Source organism: Dendropsophus ebraccatus, chromosome 6 (assembly GCF_027789765.1).
Source record: "Dendropsophus ebraccatus isolate aDenEbr1 chromosome 6, aDenEbr1.pat, whole genome shotgun sequence".
Taxonomy (NCBI): Eukaryota; Metazoa; Chordata; class Amphibia; order Anura; family Hylidae; genus Dendropsophus; species Dendropsophus ebraccatus.
Genome location: NC_091459.1, coordinates 67,517,180 through 67,533,345, shown reverse-complemented (window position 1 = coordinate 67,533,345; position 16,166 = coordinate 67,517,180). Strand labels below are relative to the sequence as shown.

Sequence of the window (16,166 nt, the reverse complement as noted above, 5' to 3'; positions counted from 1 at the left end):
ATTGTGCGTTAAAAAAATGCATCCGTTTTGATCCGTTTTTTTTTTATAATGGAAGTCAATGGAAAAACGGATCAAAAATGGATGCACACAGATGCAGTGTGAACCTTGCCTTACATAAACATACAGCATCTCTCCCTTTTCATTCTCCTGGGTCTGGGTCTGAATGCACAGTCTCTGACTGACCTGTTAACTAAGTGTGAAGTAAGGAACAACTGAGTATTGAGTATTTAGTGTAGAAAGAGAACAAGAGTCACAAGAGAGTTGCCAAAGCCTACTCAGGGACACACAAGACTAAGCCTGCTTCTTGTGAGGAATTTACAAAGGCACCCTGTGTAGCAGCTTTTCCCTGACCTGGGGGACATCTGTTTTGCAGTCTTCAAATGGAAGACTATTGACCATTCTTCTAGAATGAAAGGCTAATATTTACAGCCATAGGCTATGTTCACACTATGTATATTTTCCTAAAACTACGGCGGTGTAGCAACGGCCGTGGTTATTATGAAAATACACGTAACATTGCCACCTATGGGATCTTGGCGAGAGTGTATACACATAGTATACACTCCGGCCGGGATCTCTTGCGGCGCTGCGAGAAACTGACATGCCACAGAAAACCCTGTCAGTGCACACTATAGAGCTAGCGGCTCTGGCCGCTCACTCCATAGTTTGCAGTGGGGAGTTCTGATGCGGGCGCGCACGGATGCGCCTGCATCAGAACTCTGCGCCTGCAAAAATCATCCGGCTGGTACTGCAGTACCGGCCGGATGATCTTTTCAGAGACCAGCTGCTCCGTGACCCAGACGGTTTCATACGAGGTCTTAACATAGCCATAGGCTGTAATCAGGCTTCCTGATTTCTGTCGTGATCATATGATCACCGGGTGTCAGGTATCTACAGGATTTTCTGAGCTTCTGGGTTTTAGCAGTATTCCTATGAAATTAACTTAAGCCTTCAACTGCCACTCACCACTTGTATCTGACTTAAAAACTGTTATACTCCCCCCCATTCTTACTTTGTTTTTATCACTTGCCATGACTAATCCAACTAAATTTATCTTCATAGTAGAATGCTTGCTTATTCATTGGGCAAATGTAAAAATATTTTACAGAGGGCAGGGGGTGGTGGAAACATAAGGACCAAATAATACTTACCCATCTCCATGCTCCCTGCAGCCACAGCACCATTGCTAATGGTCCCCTGCTGGTCTCCCAGACTTCCCGGTCCTGTGACATTGCAACTCAGCTTAGAGATGCCAGCTCAGACAGTCAGTGACTGCGACAGGACATCTCTGAAGTCGATGACTGGTTAAGTGGATAATTCTAGGAGACTGGAGGCTGATAGTGGGTGGTGGCGCTGTGGCTGTGTGGCACAGGTAAGTAACCCTTGATTGTTATGCTCCCACATGATTTTTTTTTAACATTCTTCTTTAAATTTTGTAAATCTGCACTGACCTTTTTTGTAGCTGTGTTTATATAGACAACATTATAAAGTTCAGAGTTGTTGCTGTTAAAATTGTATTCATCCATAACTTGTACTAATAATGTCCGTATCTCAGGGTCCTCAGTATCCAACACCACTGGGCAATTAATACAGACACCTAGGGATAAAAACACTATAATCACCATGTAAATTCCACCAAAAACTGAAATTTCAAGGTACTACTTCAATATATATAAGTAATATACTGTACTTTTAGGTGATTGCTTCTATCTGGGTTCAAAATAAAAATGTTTAAAAATTTAAATAAGAATTAAAAAGATATAGCGATATACTGCATATTCCAATATCTGCCTTAATTTTAGAAGGCATGCAAATAGTGTTACTGAATTACTGAAAAAGCTATACTGAACATACAACTGTCAATATCTGTAACAAATATGAATGTTTACTTGCCATCTTCTACTGTTGCTGTACCCAAAAGATGACAACAGAGCAATCATTGCTGCCCCTGCATTGACTCTTACCAGTTTCTGATATGCACTCCAAGAATTCATGATCAAATTTTCCATCTGGATTTACATGCACTTGGGCAGTACATGCAATGGATTTCTGGAAAAAAGAAAGTTATTTTGCTGTTATAGTCTTTTCACAGAAAACAATGACATATATTTTTTGGCAAATGTGACACTAGTTACCCAATGTACAGTAGGTGTCATGGATAAATACTGGATGCTGGTCTTTATTACATAAAAATAATAAGTATTTGTGAAAGAAAAAAATCCCCTGGCCTTTTTTTTTTAACTACATTTCAAGTATTATCAAATTTAGGATTGTAGAATCCTAATCCTACATTATTAAGTCTAGGATTGTAGAGTATTCCTTAAGTATTGTTCCAGATACCACCTCTGAAACCTCTGACCCTGAACCTGCATTAGAAAGCAGCCAAGCCTGGGACCTGGAATTGATGTGGCAGTTATTCATTGCTTTAATGCCTTTGAGAGCACTTAGGGGAGAATTTAGAATCTGTGCATTTTTGTATTGTATTGTTTTGTATTGTAATTTATTGTTAGGCGCATGTGTGAATAATGTGTTAGGCTGGGTTCACACTAAGTATATTTTAGTCAGTATTGTGGTCCTCATATTGCAACCAAAACCAGGAGTGGATTAACCTCTTAAAGGACCCATGACGTACCGGCACGTCATGGATCACTGTCACTTAAGGACCCATGACGTACCGGTACGCGGGTCTTTTAAGAGGGCGCCGCGGACCGGCCGCATGCGATCGGGAGAGATGGCCTGCAGAAATACACTGCAGGCCATCTCTCCCTGTCGGCATGGGGGGTTGTTAACCCTCCCCATGCCGACGATCGCCGCTATTGGCTTATCAGTTCAGATCAGCCAATAGCGGCGATCGGAACCTTTCTGGGTCATCGGTGACCCGATGACCCGGAAAAAATGGCGGTCGGTGCTGTCCGAGGACGGCACCGACCGCCATTACTGTAAAAAGTAATGGTGGCCAGGTGCCACCGGCCCGATCAAAGTCCCCAAAAGTTATAAATACCTGCTCCGGACCCCTCAGCTAGGTAGCTGAGGGGTCCAGAGCAGGTATTCGTACATTACTCACCTGTCCCGGGGTCCTGATCGGCGTCTTCCGGGTTCGCGGCGTCCTCGTGGTCTCGTTCGGGTCTTCGGCTTCTTCCGTGACGTCACGTTCGGCTATTTTCGGCTCCAGCGTCGGGTTTTCGGGATTTTCTGCTCTGCTGCCCTCTAGCGGCTGATATGTGTAATACACTTATCAGCAGCTACAGGGATGTTCAGTATGTAATAAAGTTTTGTATTTTTTTTTTCTATTTTCCGCACCCTATCGCCGCTGAGTGTTGATCAGCATCGAACGAAAGTGCGCTGCTAATCAGCAACTCCTCCTTTTTGGCGTAGGGTGTTTTTTTTCTCTATCCTACTGCCACGGTCTGCTGATAAGTGCCGCACATAAGTGCGGCATTTATCAGCAACACCATTTTTGGCGTAGTTTTTTTTTTTTTTTATACTTACAGTAAAAAAACACGTAAAAAACACTACATTACACCACACTACACTACATTGAATAAAGTTTGACACTACACCACTACATACCCCATATACTAGTCCCCGTATAAAGATGACCCCCAGGGTGTTTTCGGCGTCAGAGGGATACGTTATTATTGCCTCCAACACCGAAACAGCCAGTGAGGATAAATGGGGGGGATCCTTTGTTCCTCCATTCATCCTCATCCTCCAGTGACGTGTCTGGGGGATAGCGTAGTGTATGCTGCCTCCCAGACACGTCTTTTCCGCCAGTACCATCCCAATAAGAGATCACGGTATGGCGTAAAATTCTACTAACTCTGTGAGCGTACCTCAGGGTACACTTACAGATTTAGGGTACGTGCACACTGCGCAATGGCGAAGATAAACCTTTGTGCATTCCGCAGCTGGCACCCACCGGCGGACTGATGCAGGCGCATGTCTCTACCCGTGTCATAGACTCCATGTTATGCACAGGCGGATTCCATCGTCCGTCCAAAGAATGAACACGTTGGACGGAGAGCGGAATCCGCCCGTGCATAGAATGGAGTCTATGACACGGACGGAGACGCGCGCCCGCATCAGTCAGCCGGCGGGTGCCAACTGCGGAAATGCACGAAGGGTTATCCTTCGCCATTCCGCAGTGTGCACGTACCCTTAGAGTGTATGAAGGAAGGGACACCCGAATGCAGCCCCCAGATGCCTCCTCCCCCCCCACATCCTCGGAACAAGTGGAAAGATCGTCCGGGAACTGATCTTCCCACTGCTGGATAAAGGTTACCACCTGTACGGGGATAACTTTTATACCAGCACCCCCTCTTCTGGTCCCTCGCTGCCTGAGCTACTGTAGCTTGCGGCACGATCCGAACATATCAGAAGTAGTAATAGGGCCCTAATATTTAGCAGCCATGGAGCGGACCCAGCGTTTCTGGATATGAAGGACCCCGGATCGCACCAGGACAATATTTTCCAGGTGACGTCCCCCACACTGGAGAACAGGAGACCCCAGAAGAAGTGCAGAATGTGGTGTAACAGGGGGATCAGGAAGGACACCATTTTTCAGTGTGACGCCTATCCTGATCCCCCCGGCCTCTGCATACTGGATCGCTTCAAGGCGCACCACACGTCACTGGAGTTCTACATTATCTAAATTCTGTCCCTTATTCCTATTTCAGGGGTCACGTTGATCCAGGGTTATTCTGATCGCCATTATGGAGTCAGGAAGGAATTTTTTCCCAGTGATGAGGCTACTGTCGTCTGCCTCACGAGGGGTTTTTGCCTTCCTCTGGATCAACACAGGTTGAATTTGATGGACACCTGTCATTTCCAACCTTATAAACTAATAATTGGCCTAATACCCCCAAATAAATTAGAATTGTCCCTTTTCCCCAGCTAAGTAGGTATGGCCGCCATTCCCATTAGAGGATGCCATGATGCAATTACAAAGCCTCTGTGCGGCCAGGACAGTAGAAACCCCCCACAAGTGACCCCATTCTGGAAACTACACCCCATAAGGAATCTAACAAGGGGGGCAGCGGGTATATGGCCCCCTGGTGACGGCCACATTTGGGACGTAAAAATGAAAAAAATTGTATTTTTTATTTTCACGGCACATGTTCTACACATGTGCCCGTCACCAGTGGGGTCCATATGCTCACTGCACCCCTCGTTAGATTCCTTATGGGGTGTAATTTCCAGAATGGGGTCACTTGTCGGGGGTTTCTACTGTCCTGGCAGCACAGGAGCTTTGTAATTGCGACGTGGCCTCCATCCTCCATTCAAGCCTCTAAATGGCGCTCTGTCCCTTTGGTGGCTTGCCCTGTGCTCATATGGCACATTATGTCCACATGTGGGGTATTTTCGTACTCAGGGGAAATTACCCTACACGTTTTGTGTTCATTTTCTTTTTTAACCCCTTGTGGAAATGGAAAAAAATCAAGGCTAGACCAACATTTAGTGTAATTTTTTTTAAATTTTTTACTCTAAATCATTAATCTTGTCATGATTTTTTCATTTTCACAAGGGGCTAAAAGGTAAAAAAAACACTAAATGTGTAGCGCTATTTCTCCTGAGTACGGAAATACCCCACATGTGGACATAAAGCGCCATGCGGGTGCAGGGTAAGCCTCCAAAGGGAAGGAGCGCCATTTGGTTTTTTGAGGCTGGATTTGGCTGGATTGGATTTCGAGGGGCCATGTTGCATTTAAAAGGCCATTGTGTTGCCAAGACAGTTGAAACCCCCCACAAGTGACCCCATTATGGAAACTACACCCCTCAAGGAATGTAACAAGGGGTGTAGTGAGCATATGGACCCCACTGGTGACGGGCACAAATGTGGAACAATGTGGCGTGAAATTGAAATATTACATTTTTTACACTATAATGTTGGTCTAGCCTTGAATTTATCATTTTCACAAGGGGTTAAAAGAGAAAAAAAAACACAAAATGTGTAGAGCAATTTCCCCCGAGTCCGTAAATACCCCACATGTGGACATAAAGCGCCATGTGGGCGCAGGGCAAGCCTCCCAATGGAAGGAGAGCCATTTGGATTTTGGAGGTTGGATTTGGCTAGAATGGATTATGAACGCCATGTCGCATTTACAGAGCCCTTGTGCTGCCAAGACAGTGAAAACCCCCCACAAGTGACCCCATTCTGGAAATTACACCCCTCAAGGAATCTAACAAGGGGTGTAGTGAGCAAATGGACCCCTTGATGATCGGCACATTTGTGCCGTGAAAGTGAAAAAATGAAATTTTTCACTTTCACGTCACATTGTTCCACATTTGTGCCCGTCACCAGTGGGGTCCATATGCTCACTGCCCCCCTTGTTAGATTCCTTGAGGGGTGTAGTTTCCAGAATGGGGTCACTTGTGGGGGGTTTCCAGTGTTTTGGCAGCACGAGGGCTCTGTAAATGCGATGTGGCCCTTGAAATCCATTCCAGTGAAATCCAGCTTCCAAACGCTCCTTCCCTTTGGAGGCTCGTCCTGCGCCCCCTTGGCACTTTATGTCCACATGTGGGGTATTTCTGTACTCGGGAGAAACTGCGCTACACTTTTTGTGTCTTTTTTTTCCTTTTATCCTTTTGTGAAAATGAAAAATTGAAGGCTAGAACAACGTTTTAGTGTAAAAAATACTTTTGTCTTTTTTCACGCCACATTGTTCGGAAAATCTGTGAAGCACCTGTGGGGTCCAAATGCTCACCGCACCCCTTGTTACATTCCTTGAGGGGTGTAGTTTTCTAAATGGTGTCCCTTTAGGGGTGTTTTTTAGGTTTTGGCACCCCAGAGCCTCTGCCAACCTGAAGTGGTACAGTCAGAAATGACCAAATATAACGGAGCCATTGAAATTTACTAGGCGCTCCTTTGTATCTGAGGCTTGTGGTTGCGTCAAATAGCGCAATAGGGCCACATATGGGGTATTTCTATAAACTGCAGAAACGGGGCAATAATTATTGGGGTGCATTTCTCTGGTAATAGGGTCATAATTATGAAAAATATTGGATTACAATAAAATCTCTGCACAGAAAATAAAAATTTTCAAATTTCTTACACACTTAGCTTTTATTTCTGTGACTCCCCTAAAGGGTTAAAAAACTTTCTGGATGTGCTTTTGCAGAGTTTGGGGGGTGCAGTTTCTGAAATGGGGTGCTTCGTGGGGCTTTCTAACACACAGTCCCCTCAAATACACTTTAAACCTGAACAGGTCCCTAAAAATATCTGATTTTGAAATTTTACCGAAAATTTGGAAATTTGCTGCTAATGTTTTACGCTTTCTATTGTTTAAAAAAAATGAAAGATAGTTTAATAAATGCCGCCAACATAAAGTAGACATGTTGCTAATGCTATTTAATATATAATTTATGTGATATAACCATTTTCTGTATAAGCAGTAAAGTTTTAAAGTTGGAAAAATGCATTTTTTCACAATTTTTCACGCTATTTTGGTTTTTTTCATAAAGATTCGTTATAAGTATCGACTCCAATTTACTAGAAATGTGAAGTACAATATGTCACGAGAAAACAATCTCAGAATCAGCCGGATAGGTAAAAGCATCCCGAAGTTATTAATGAATAAAGTGACACTGGTCATATTCATAAAATTTACTCCGGTCCTTAAGGCCATTTCAGGCCCGGTCCTTAAGGGGTTAAAAACACAGAAAGGATCTGTTCACGCAATGTTGAAATTGAGTGGATGGCCACCATATAACAGTAAATAACTGCCATTATTTCAATATAACAGCCGTTGTTTTAAAATAACAGCAAATATTTGCCAATAAATGGCGGCCGTCCACTCAATTTCAACATTGTGTGAACAGAGCCTTTCTGTGTTTTTAATCCACTCCTGGTTTTGGTTGCAATATGAGGACCACAATACTGACTGAAATATATGTAGTGTGAACCCAGCCTAAGGCTGATCTGCTGCACATTGATTTCCTTCCACACCAAACAATTGCCTGCACAGCTTTTTTTTTGTCACACATAAATACCATTGATCAGATTTATCAAAGTGTGTAAAAAATAAATGGGTGTAAACTGCCTAAAGCAACCATCCACAGCTCAGTTTTCAGCTCTGGTAAAATAAAAACTGAAGTGTGATTAGTTGCTGTGGGCAGTTTGATAAATCTGGGCTCATGTATCCAGGGCTGTTCTTATGATAAGGCACAAAAAGTCCAGTGCCCAGGGCAGCAGTGATGTGAAGAAACAATCCAGCACTCAGTGCCGCCGCGACTGGGCCGCTACCAAGGAGGGGCCCGCAAGGCCCCCCTTGCCACCGCACTGCCCCTCTCCCACTCCCTTTTGTAACCGCAAGCAGTGGTTTGCCTGCGATCACAAGAGGCTGGCCCCCCAGCTGACATGCGGCTCCCCGACTCTGTCCCGTCCTCAGCAGCACATACACCACTGAGCTTAGTGTGCGCTGGGGAAGTACTCCGGTACAGGGAGCATCTATAACAAGTGCCCCCTGTGCCGGAAGTAACATCCCCAGCACACACTGAGCTCACTGGTGAGTGTGCTGCCAGGGACAGGACAGAGCTGGGGAGCCGTGCATCAGCCGGGGGCCAGACCGAGCCTGCAGAAGAGAAGAGCCACGATGGGGGAGCAATTTGTCAGATCAGTCGTTTTTTTTTTTTTTTTTTTCTTATCTGCTTTGCACAGACGGGGGGATAACATGGGGGGGGCGACATAAGGGAGATAGCATAGGGAGCAACATAAGGGGGATAACATTAGGGGGGCTAACACGGGGGGGCAACATAAGGAGGATAACATGGGGGGCTAACATGGGGGCAACATAAGGGGGATAACATGGGGCAACATAAGGGGGATAACATAGGGGGCTAACATGGGGGGCAACATATGGGGAAAACACGGGGAGCAACATAAGGGGGATAACATGGGGGGCAACATAAGGGGGATAACATAGGGGCAACATGAGGGAGATAACCGGAGGCAACATAAGGGGGATAACATGGGGGCCATCTAAAAGGGGGATAACAGGGGGGCATCTATAAGGGGGATAACAGGGGGGGGCACCTATAAGGGGGATAAATGGGGGGGCATGTATAAGGGGGACAACATAAGGGGGCTGTCTATAATAAGGATAACATTGAGGGGCCATCTATAAGGGGGACTACACAGGGGCGTATACAATAGAGCATGCACAGAGGGATGCATGTACTATAGTGGTCTACACAGAGGGGGGCATATACTATAAGGGGGATAACAGAGTCAGTCTACCAACCAAATGGGGGCATAAAGGGGCCAATACAGATGTGCAGTTTGTAGAGAGATGACGGTGCCAGAGTGAGGAGCCTAATGTTTGGCAGATTCTGTGAATTTGTGGCTCCGAGAAGTTCTCATAACAGCCTAGGGCAGAAGAAGAAGAAGCTGAAAAGGGAAGAACTCCGATCAGAGAAGTAATGTATATGATGTAATCAGTGGCGGAACTACTGCCATAGCAGCCATAGCCGCTGCTACGGGGCCCGCCACATCAAGGGGCCCGGTCAGCAGGTCAGGGGAGAAACTGAATGTGTGTTCTGTCCCGGCCCTGCCCGGCCTCTCGGCACCTGTTGCTGCTGCAAAAGACACTGTACGCCTTGCCGCTGCCGTACTGTCTCCTCCCCCAACCTCAGTGTACGTCCAAATGCAGGTCCCCTTTGCTCTGCCGTACACTTGCAGGGGGGCGGAGTCATAGTCACAGGCAGACGCACTAATGGAGGAGGATGTTGGAGCAGCTGTGCCACATCCCCTGTTCGTGCTCTCAGGGTGCCCCCAGAGAGCGTGTCAGAGTGTCCCAGAGCTGCCCGCTATCCACCCCCTTTGCCCACCCGCACTATGTCAGAGTGGGCCCAGCAACCCCCTGCCAAACCTCCCCCCAAACAGTAGCCCTTGGCTGCCCGCCCCCCACAGTGTGAGAGCAGCCCGATCGCAACCCTGCTTCCCCACCTCAGCCTCAGGCTGCCCTCACACTCCTCTCATCCCCGCACACTGTGTTAGAGCAGGTGCCCCTCCCCCATCCCCATCCCCCATCCCCATCCCCCATCCCCATCCCCCATCCCCCATCCCCATCCCCCATTCCCATCCCCCATCCCCCATCCCCCATCCCCCGCACAATGTTTCAGGCCGCCCGCACACTCCTCTCACCCCCGGAACACTGTGTCAGAGCAGGTGCCCCTCCCCCATCCCCCGCGCGGTGTTCCAGGCTGCCCTCCCCTCCCACCCAGCAAAGTGTTCCAGGGCCACCATTCACCCCCCAGTGGCGATGCCTGCACCCATCTCATCATCTTCACTTCCCTCCTGGAGCACAGAGAAGATGAATGGAAAGCAGCCAGATCAGGAACCAGGGCAAGTAAGATTACCCACAGAGTACTACAACCCCCACCATGTCCTACTAACAGTCCATGGTGGGAGTTGTAGTTCTGCAGCCTGTGGACCTCCAGGCTGCAGAACTACAACCCCCATCAAGCCCTATTGGCAGTTCATAATGGGATTTGTAGTTCTGCAATAGGATAACACAGTATAGGAGGGGGGGAAAGCAGTGGCACAGTAGAACCACATCTCCCAGCATGCTGTGTGTGTAGTAGTATACAGGACTACATCTCCCAGCATGCTGTGTGTGTGGTAATATACAGGACTACATCTCCCAGCATGGTGTGTGTGGTAATATACAGGACTACATCTCCCAGCATGGTGTGTGTGGTAATATACAGGACTACATCTCCCAGCATGGTGTGTGGTAATATACAGGACTACATCTCCCAGTAGGCTGTGTGGTAATATGCTGAACTACATCTCCCAGCATGGTGTGTGGGGTAATATACAGGACTACATCTCCCAGCATGGTGTGTGGGGTAATATACAGGACTACATATCCCAGCATGGTGTGTGGGATAATATACAGGACTACATCTCCCAGCATGTGTGTGGGGTAATATACAGGACTACATCTCCCAGCATGGTGTGTAGGGTAATATACAGGACTACATATCCCAGCATGGTGTGGGGTAATATACAGGACTATATCTCCCAGCATGGTGTGTAGTAATATACAGGACTACATCTTTCAGCATGGTGTGTGGGGTAATATACAGGACTACATATCCCAGCATGGTGTGTGTGGTAATATACAGGACTACATCTCTGAGCATGGTGTGTGGTAATATACAGGACTACATCTCCCAGCATGGTGTGTGTGGTAATATACAGGACTACATCTCTGAGCATGGTGTGTGTGGTAATATACAGGACTACATCTCCCAGCATGGTGTGTGGGGTAATATACAGGACTACATCTCCCAGCATGGTGTGTGTGGTAATATACAGGACTACATCTCCCAGCATGGTGTGTGTGGTAATATACAGGACTACATCTCCCAGCATGGTGTGTGGTAATATACAGGACTACATCTCCCAGTAGGCTGTGTGGTAATATGCTGAACTACATCTCCCAGCATGGTGTGTGGGGTAATATACAGGACTACATCTCCCAGCATGGTGTGTGGGGTAATATACAGGACTACATATCCCAGCATGGTGTGTGGGATAATATACAGGACTACATCTCCCAGCATGTGTGTGGGGTAATATACAGGACTACATCTCCCAGCATGGTGTGTTGGGTAATATACAGGACTACATATCCCAGCATGGTGTGGGGTAATATACAGGACTATATCTCCCAGCATGGTGTGTAGTAATATACAGGACTACATCTTTCAGCATGGTGTGTGGGGTAATATACAGGACTACATATCCCAGCATGGTGTGTGTGGTAATATACAGGACTACATCTCTGAGCATGGTGTGTGGTAATATACAGGACTACATCTCCCAGCATGGTGTGTGTGGTAATATACAGGACTACATCTCTGAGCATGGTGTGTGTGGTAATATACAGGACTACATCTCCCAGCATGGTGTGTGGGGTAATATACAGGACTACATCTCCCAGCATGGTGTGTGTGGTAATATACAGGACTACATCTCCCAGCATGGTGTGTGGGGTAATATACAGGACTACATCTTCCAGCATGGTGTGTGGGGTAATATACAGGACTACATATCCCAGTATGCTGTGTGTGGCCAATGGCGGATTATAATGTATGCGGTTTGGGCGGCCGCCCGGGGCCCGAGGCTCCGGGGGGGCCCATGCCTTGCCGCCCACATTATAATGCCGCCCGGGAGGCCCCCTCGCCACTGCACTCTTGTGACCGCAAGCATTGTTTCGCTTGCGGTCACAAGAGCCTCCGGCTGATGCGCGGCTGCCGGGGGTGTCCCGTCCTCTCCCCGGCAGCGCGCGCATCTCACAGCTCCTAGTGCCGCCTGGGGCCCTGACTTCCGGTACTGGGAGCGCACGTACCGGAAGTCAGGGCCCAGGCGGCACTAGGAGCTGTGTGATGCGCGCGCTGCCGGGGAGAGGACGGGACACCCCCGGCAGCCGCGCATCAGCCGGAGACTGCAGACGGAGAGAGGATTGACGGGGGAACGCAGGATAGGTGAGTTGTATTTTGTTATTTGTGTGTTATTTACTGACTGGGGGGGCTTCTATAAAGGGGAGAAGAGGGGGACCAGCTATAAGGGGGGGGGGGGGAAGAGGGGGACCAGCTATAAGGGGGGGGGGGGGAAGAGGGGGACCAGCTATAAGGGGGGAAAGGAGGACCAGCTATAAGGGGGGAAAGGAGGACCAGCTATAAGGGGGGAGAGGAAAGAGGGGGACCATCTATAAGGGGGGGAAAAGGGGGACCATCTATAAGGGGGGGAAGAGGGGGACCATCTATAAGGGGGGAAAGAGGGGGACCATCTATAAGGGGGGAAAGAGGGGGACCATCTATAAGGGGGGAAAGAGGGGGACCATCTATAAAGGGGAAAAGAGGGGAACCATCTATAAGGGGGAAAGGGGGACCATCTATAGAGGGTGAAAGAGGGGGACCATGTATAGAGGGGGAAAGAGGGGGACCATCTATAAAGGGGGGAAGAGGGGGACCATCTATAAGGGGGGAAAGAGGGGGACCATCTATACGAGGGGAAAGAGGGGGACAATCTATAGAGGGGGAAAGAGGGGGACCATCTATAAGGGAGGGGGAGGGGGACCAGCTATAAGGGAGGGGGAGGGGGACCAGCTATAAGGGGGGAAAGAGGGGGACCATCTATAAGGGGGGAAAGAGGGGGACCATCTATAAGGGGGGAAAGAGGGGGACCATCTATAAGGGGGAAAGAGGGGGACCAGCTATAAGGGGGGAAAGGAGGACCAGCTATAAGGGGGGAGAGGGAAGAGGGGGACCATCTATAAGGGGGGAAAGAGGGGGACCAGCTATAAGGGGGAAAGAGGGGGACCATCTATAAGGGAGGGGGAGGGGGACCAGCTATAAGGGGGGAAAGAGGGGGACCATCTATAAGGGGGGAAAGAGGGGGACCATCTATAAGGGGGGAAGAGGGGGACCATCTATAAAGGGGGAAAGAGGGGGACCATCTATAAGGGGGAAAGAGGGGGACCATCTATAAGGGGGAAAGAGGGGGACCATCTATAGGGGGGGAAAGAGGGAGACCATCTATAAAGGGGGACTATCTCCTATAGGATTAGCACCCTCCTCTCCTGACATCCTCTGTGCTGCTGGGACCTCCCCTATAGATCAGCACCCTCCTCTCCTGACATCCTCTGTGCTGCTGGGACCTCTCCTATAAGATCAGCACCCTCTTCTCCTGACATCCTCTGTGCTGCTTGGACCTCTCCTATAAGATCAGCACCCTCCTCTCCTGACATCCTCTGTACTGCTGTGACCTTGGGGGGCGGCAACATCAGGGGACCAGGTGAGGTGGCGATATGTTTATTGGGGGCAGTGGAGGTGGGGTGGGCAATGCTTACTGGGGGTAGCAGCAAGGGACCAAACATTATGTTTATTGGGGCCAGCAGGGAGGGGAGGCAGGCAGGCAGTGTTTATTGGGGACAGTGGGGGGGGGGGGGGGGGAGGCGCAGTAGCAGATTATAATGTGGGCGAATTGACTGGGGGGGGGGCCCAGGTTGGGTGGACAGCCCGGGGCCCAGGGTACATTTAATCCGCCACTGTGTGTGGCAATATACAGGACTACATCTCCCAGCATGGTGTGTGTGGGGTAATATACAGGACTACATCTCCCAGCATGGTGTGTGGTAATATACAGGACTACATCACATCGCAAAGGGAAATGTAGTTCTGCAACACAATACGTTGACACAGTACATGAAGGGGAGACTGTAGCGTGGTACCCTAGCGGCCATGTGGGTACTTGGAATGTAAACAGAATGTATGCTGGCGTACTAGACCATATTGAAAGCACATGTATTGTAAACACGTGTGAAGGGAACATTGTGTCATAGCGACCTGTCATAGCGTTTTGGAGCTGCCCGCATCTGCAGGGGAACAGCACCACTGCGCCATTCCCCCAGGCCAGCACCATAGCGTCTCAGAGCAACCTACAACCCCACCCCCCATCCCGGGGTCATTGTCTCACAGCGGAGGAGCTACACATCGAGGATCTGCACGTAAAGGCACCAGCTTGCACAAGTATTTCAAATCCCTCTAATATGTATTTAATACCTTTTATATATACCTCTAACATATATAGATAGATAGATAGATATGTATATAGAGGGGTATACATGAGGATATTATATACATATTAGAGGCAGTGGCTCCAGTGAAGTGTGGTCGGCCTTCATGGTCTCACAACACGTCACACAGCACTGTGGGTCTCTCTTGTGGCCGGAGGCAGCTGTGTACCTCCAGTCACAAGAGCCCCCCCATACACATACTAACCTCTCCCAGCTCCCTAGCACATGATTGACACGTTGGGGGACTGCACTTAGCCAGTTGAGTATGTTGGGGGGGCCCATACAGTTTCTTTTGCTATGGGGCCCTATGATTCCTAGTTACGCCCCTGGGTGTAATGTATATGGTGTACAAACCCTGTGTAGAGCTGGGGCTACCTCTAGATGACTGTATGAGGGGATAGTGATATGTGTACAGTAGATTATTCAGTAGCAGTGGTGGGGTTAGGCAGTATATGGCGGTGTTAGGCAGTATGTGGTAGTGTCAGGCAGTATGTGGTGATAATATTTGTTGTTTGTAATCTGGTACTGTGTTTTAATGGATTTAGTATACAGGATTTGGTCAGTAACAATATGGTGATGATGGTAGTGGTTGTGGTCAGGGCATTTTCTAAGGCATTTTGGCAACAGGGCGAATCTCGGAATAGAGTGGTGTTGCACCCTTGACAAATAATGTTCCCCTGAGTACAAAAACATCATTCATTGACTCACAGGTGACGTCTTCTTTGATGTGAGGCGTCGCTTTCTTTTTCCTCTCCATCTGGCCCAGGCCACCAGGAAAATTTCTTGCAGCTACAATTCATCTTTTCAGAACCTGCCAGACAAACATCTTAGGCTCTGCACATTTCCAGCAACTTCCTTGCCTTTTCCTCTCCTATAAGCTCCCAAACTGTAGTAATTCTGCTGCTTGGTGCACTAAAGTCAGTAGGTATGTTGAGTGCCCCCTGCTGTCCCTCCCATATAAGAATAATGTTCCCCTGCATTGCCCCCACATATACTAATAATGTTCCCCTCATTGCCTCCATATAGTAATAATAATGTTCCCCTGCATTATCCCCTAAATACTTATAATAATGTCCCCTGCATTGTCCCATATACATATAATAATGTCCCCTGCATTGTCCCCCATATACTTATAATAATGTCCCCCTGCATTGCTCCACATATGAGTATAATAATGTCCCCTGCACTGTCCCATATACATATAATAATGTCCCCTGCATTGTCCCCCATATACTTATAATAATGTCCCCCTGCATTGCTCCACATATGAGTATAATAATGTCCCCTGCATTGTCCCCATATACGTATAATAATGTCCCCTGCATTGTCCCATATACGTATTATAATGTCCCCTGCATTGTCCCATAAACTTAGAATAATGTCCCCTGCATTGCCCCCCCCAAAAATAAAATAAATAATAAAAGTATAAAAATAATAATAATAATAATAATAATAATAATAATAATAATAATAATAATAATAATAAAAAAATATATATAGTACATATATATATGTTGTCCCCTTATAGATGGCCCCCTCTCCCCTATGTTGCCCCCCTTATAGATGGCCCCTCTCCCCCCT

General features: G+C 47.8%; 1 protein-coding gene across 2 annotated transcripts in view; it reads right to left on the bottom strand.

Annotated features, from left to right (window-relative positions):
- The window catches only part of LOC138795690 (T-kininogen 1-like), a 69,576-nt gene that overhangs the window by 26,418 nt on the left and 26,992 nt on the right, over positions 1-16,166 (bottom strand). For both annotated transcript variants that reach the window (XM_069975103.1, XM_069975104.1), the window contains exons 6-7: positions 1,965-2,049; positions 1,452-1,597 (exon numbers count right to left, since the gene is read on the bottom strand). In XM_069975103.1, coding sequence (XP_069831204.1) covers positions 1,452-1,597; positions 1,965-2,049 — 231 coding nt within the window. The remainder of the gene's footprint in view (positions 1-1,451; positions 1,598-1,964; positions 2,050-16,166) is intronic.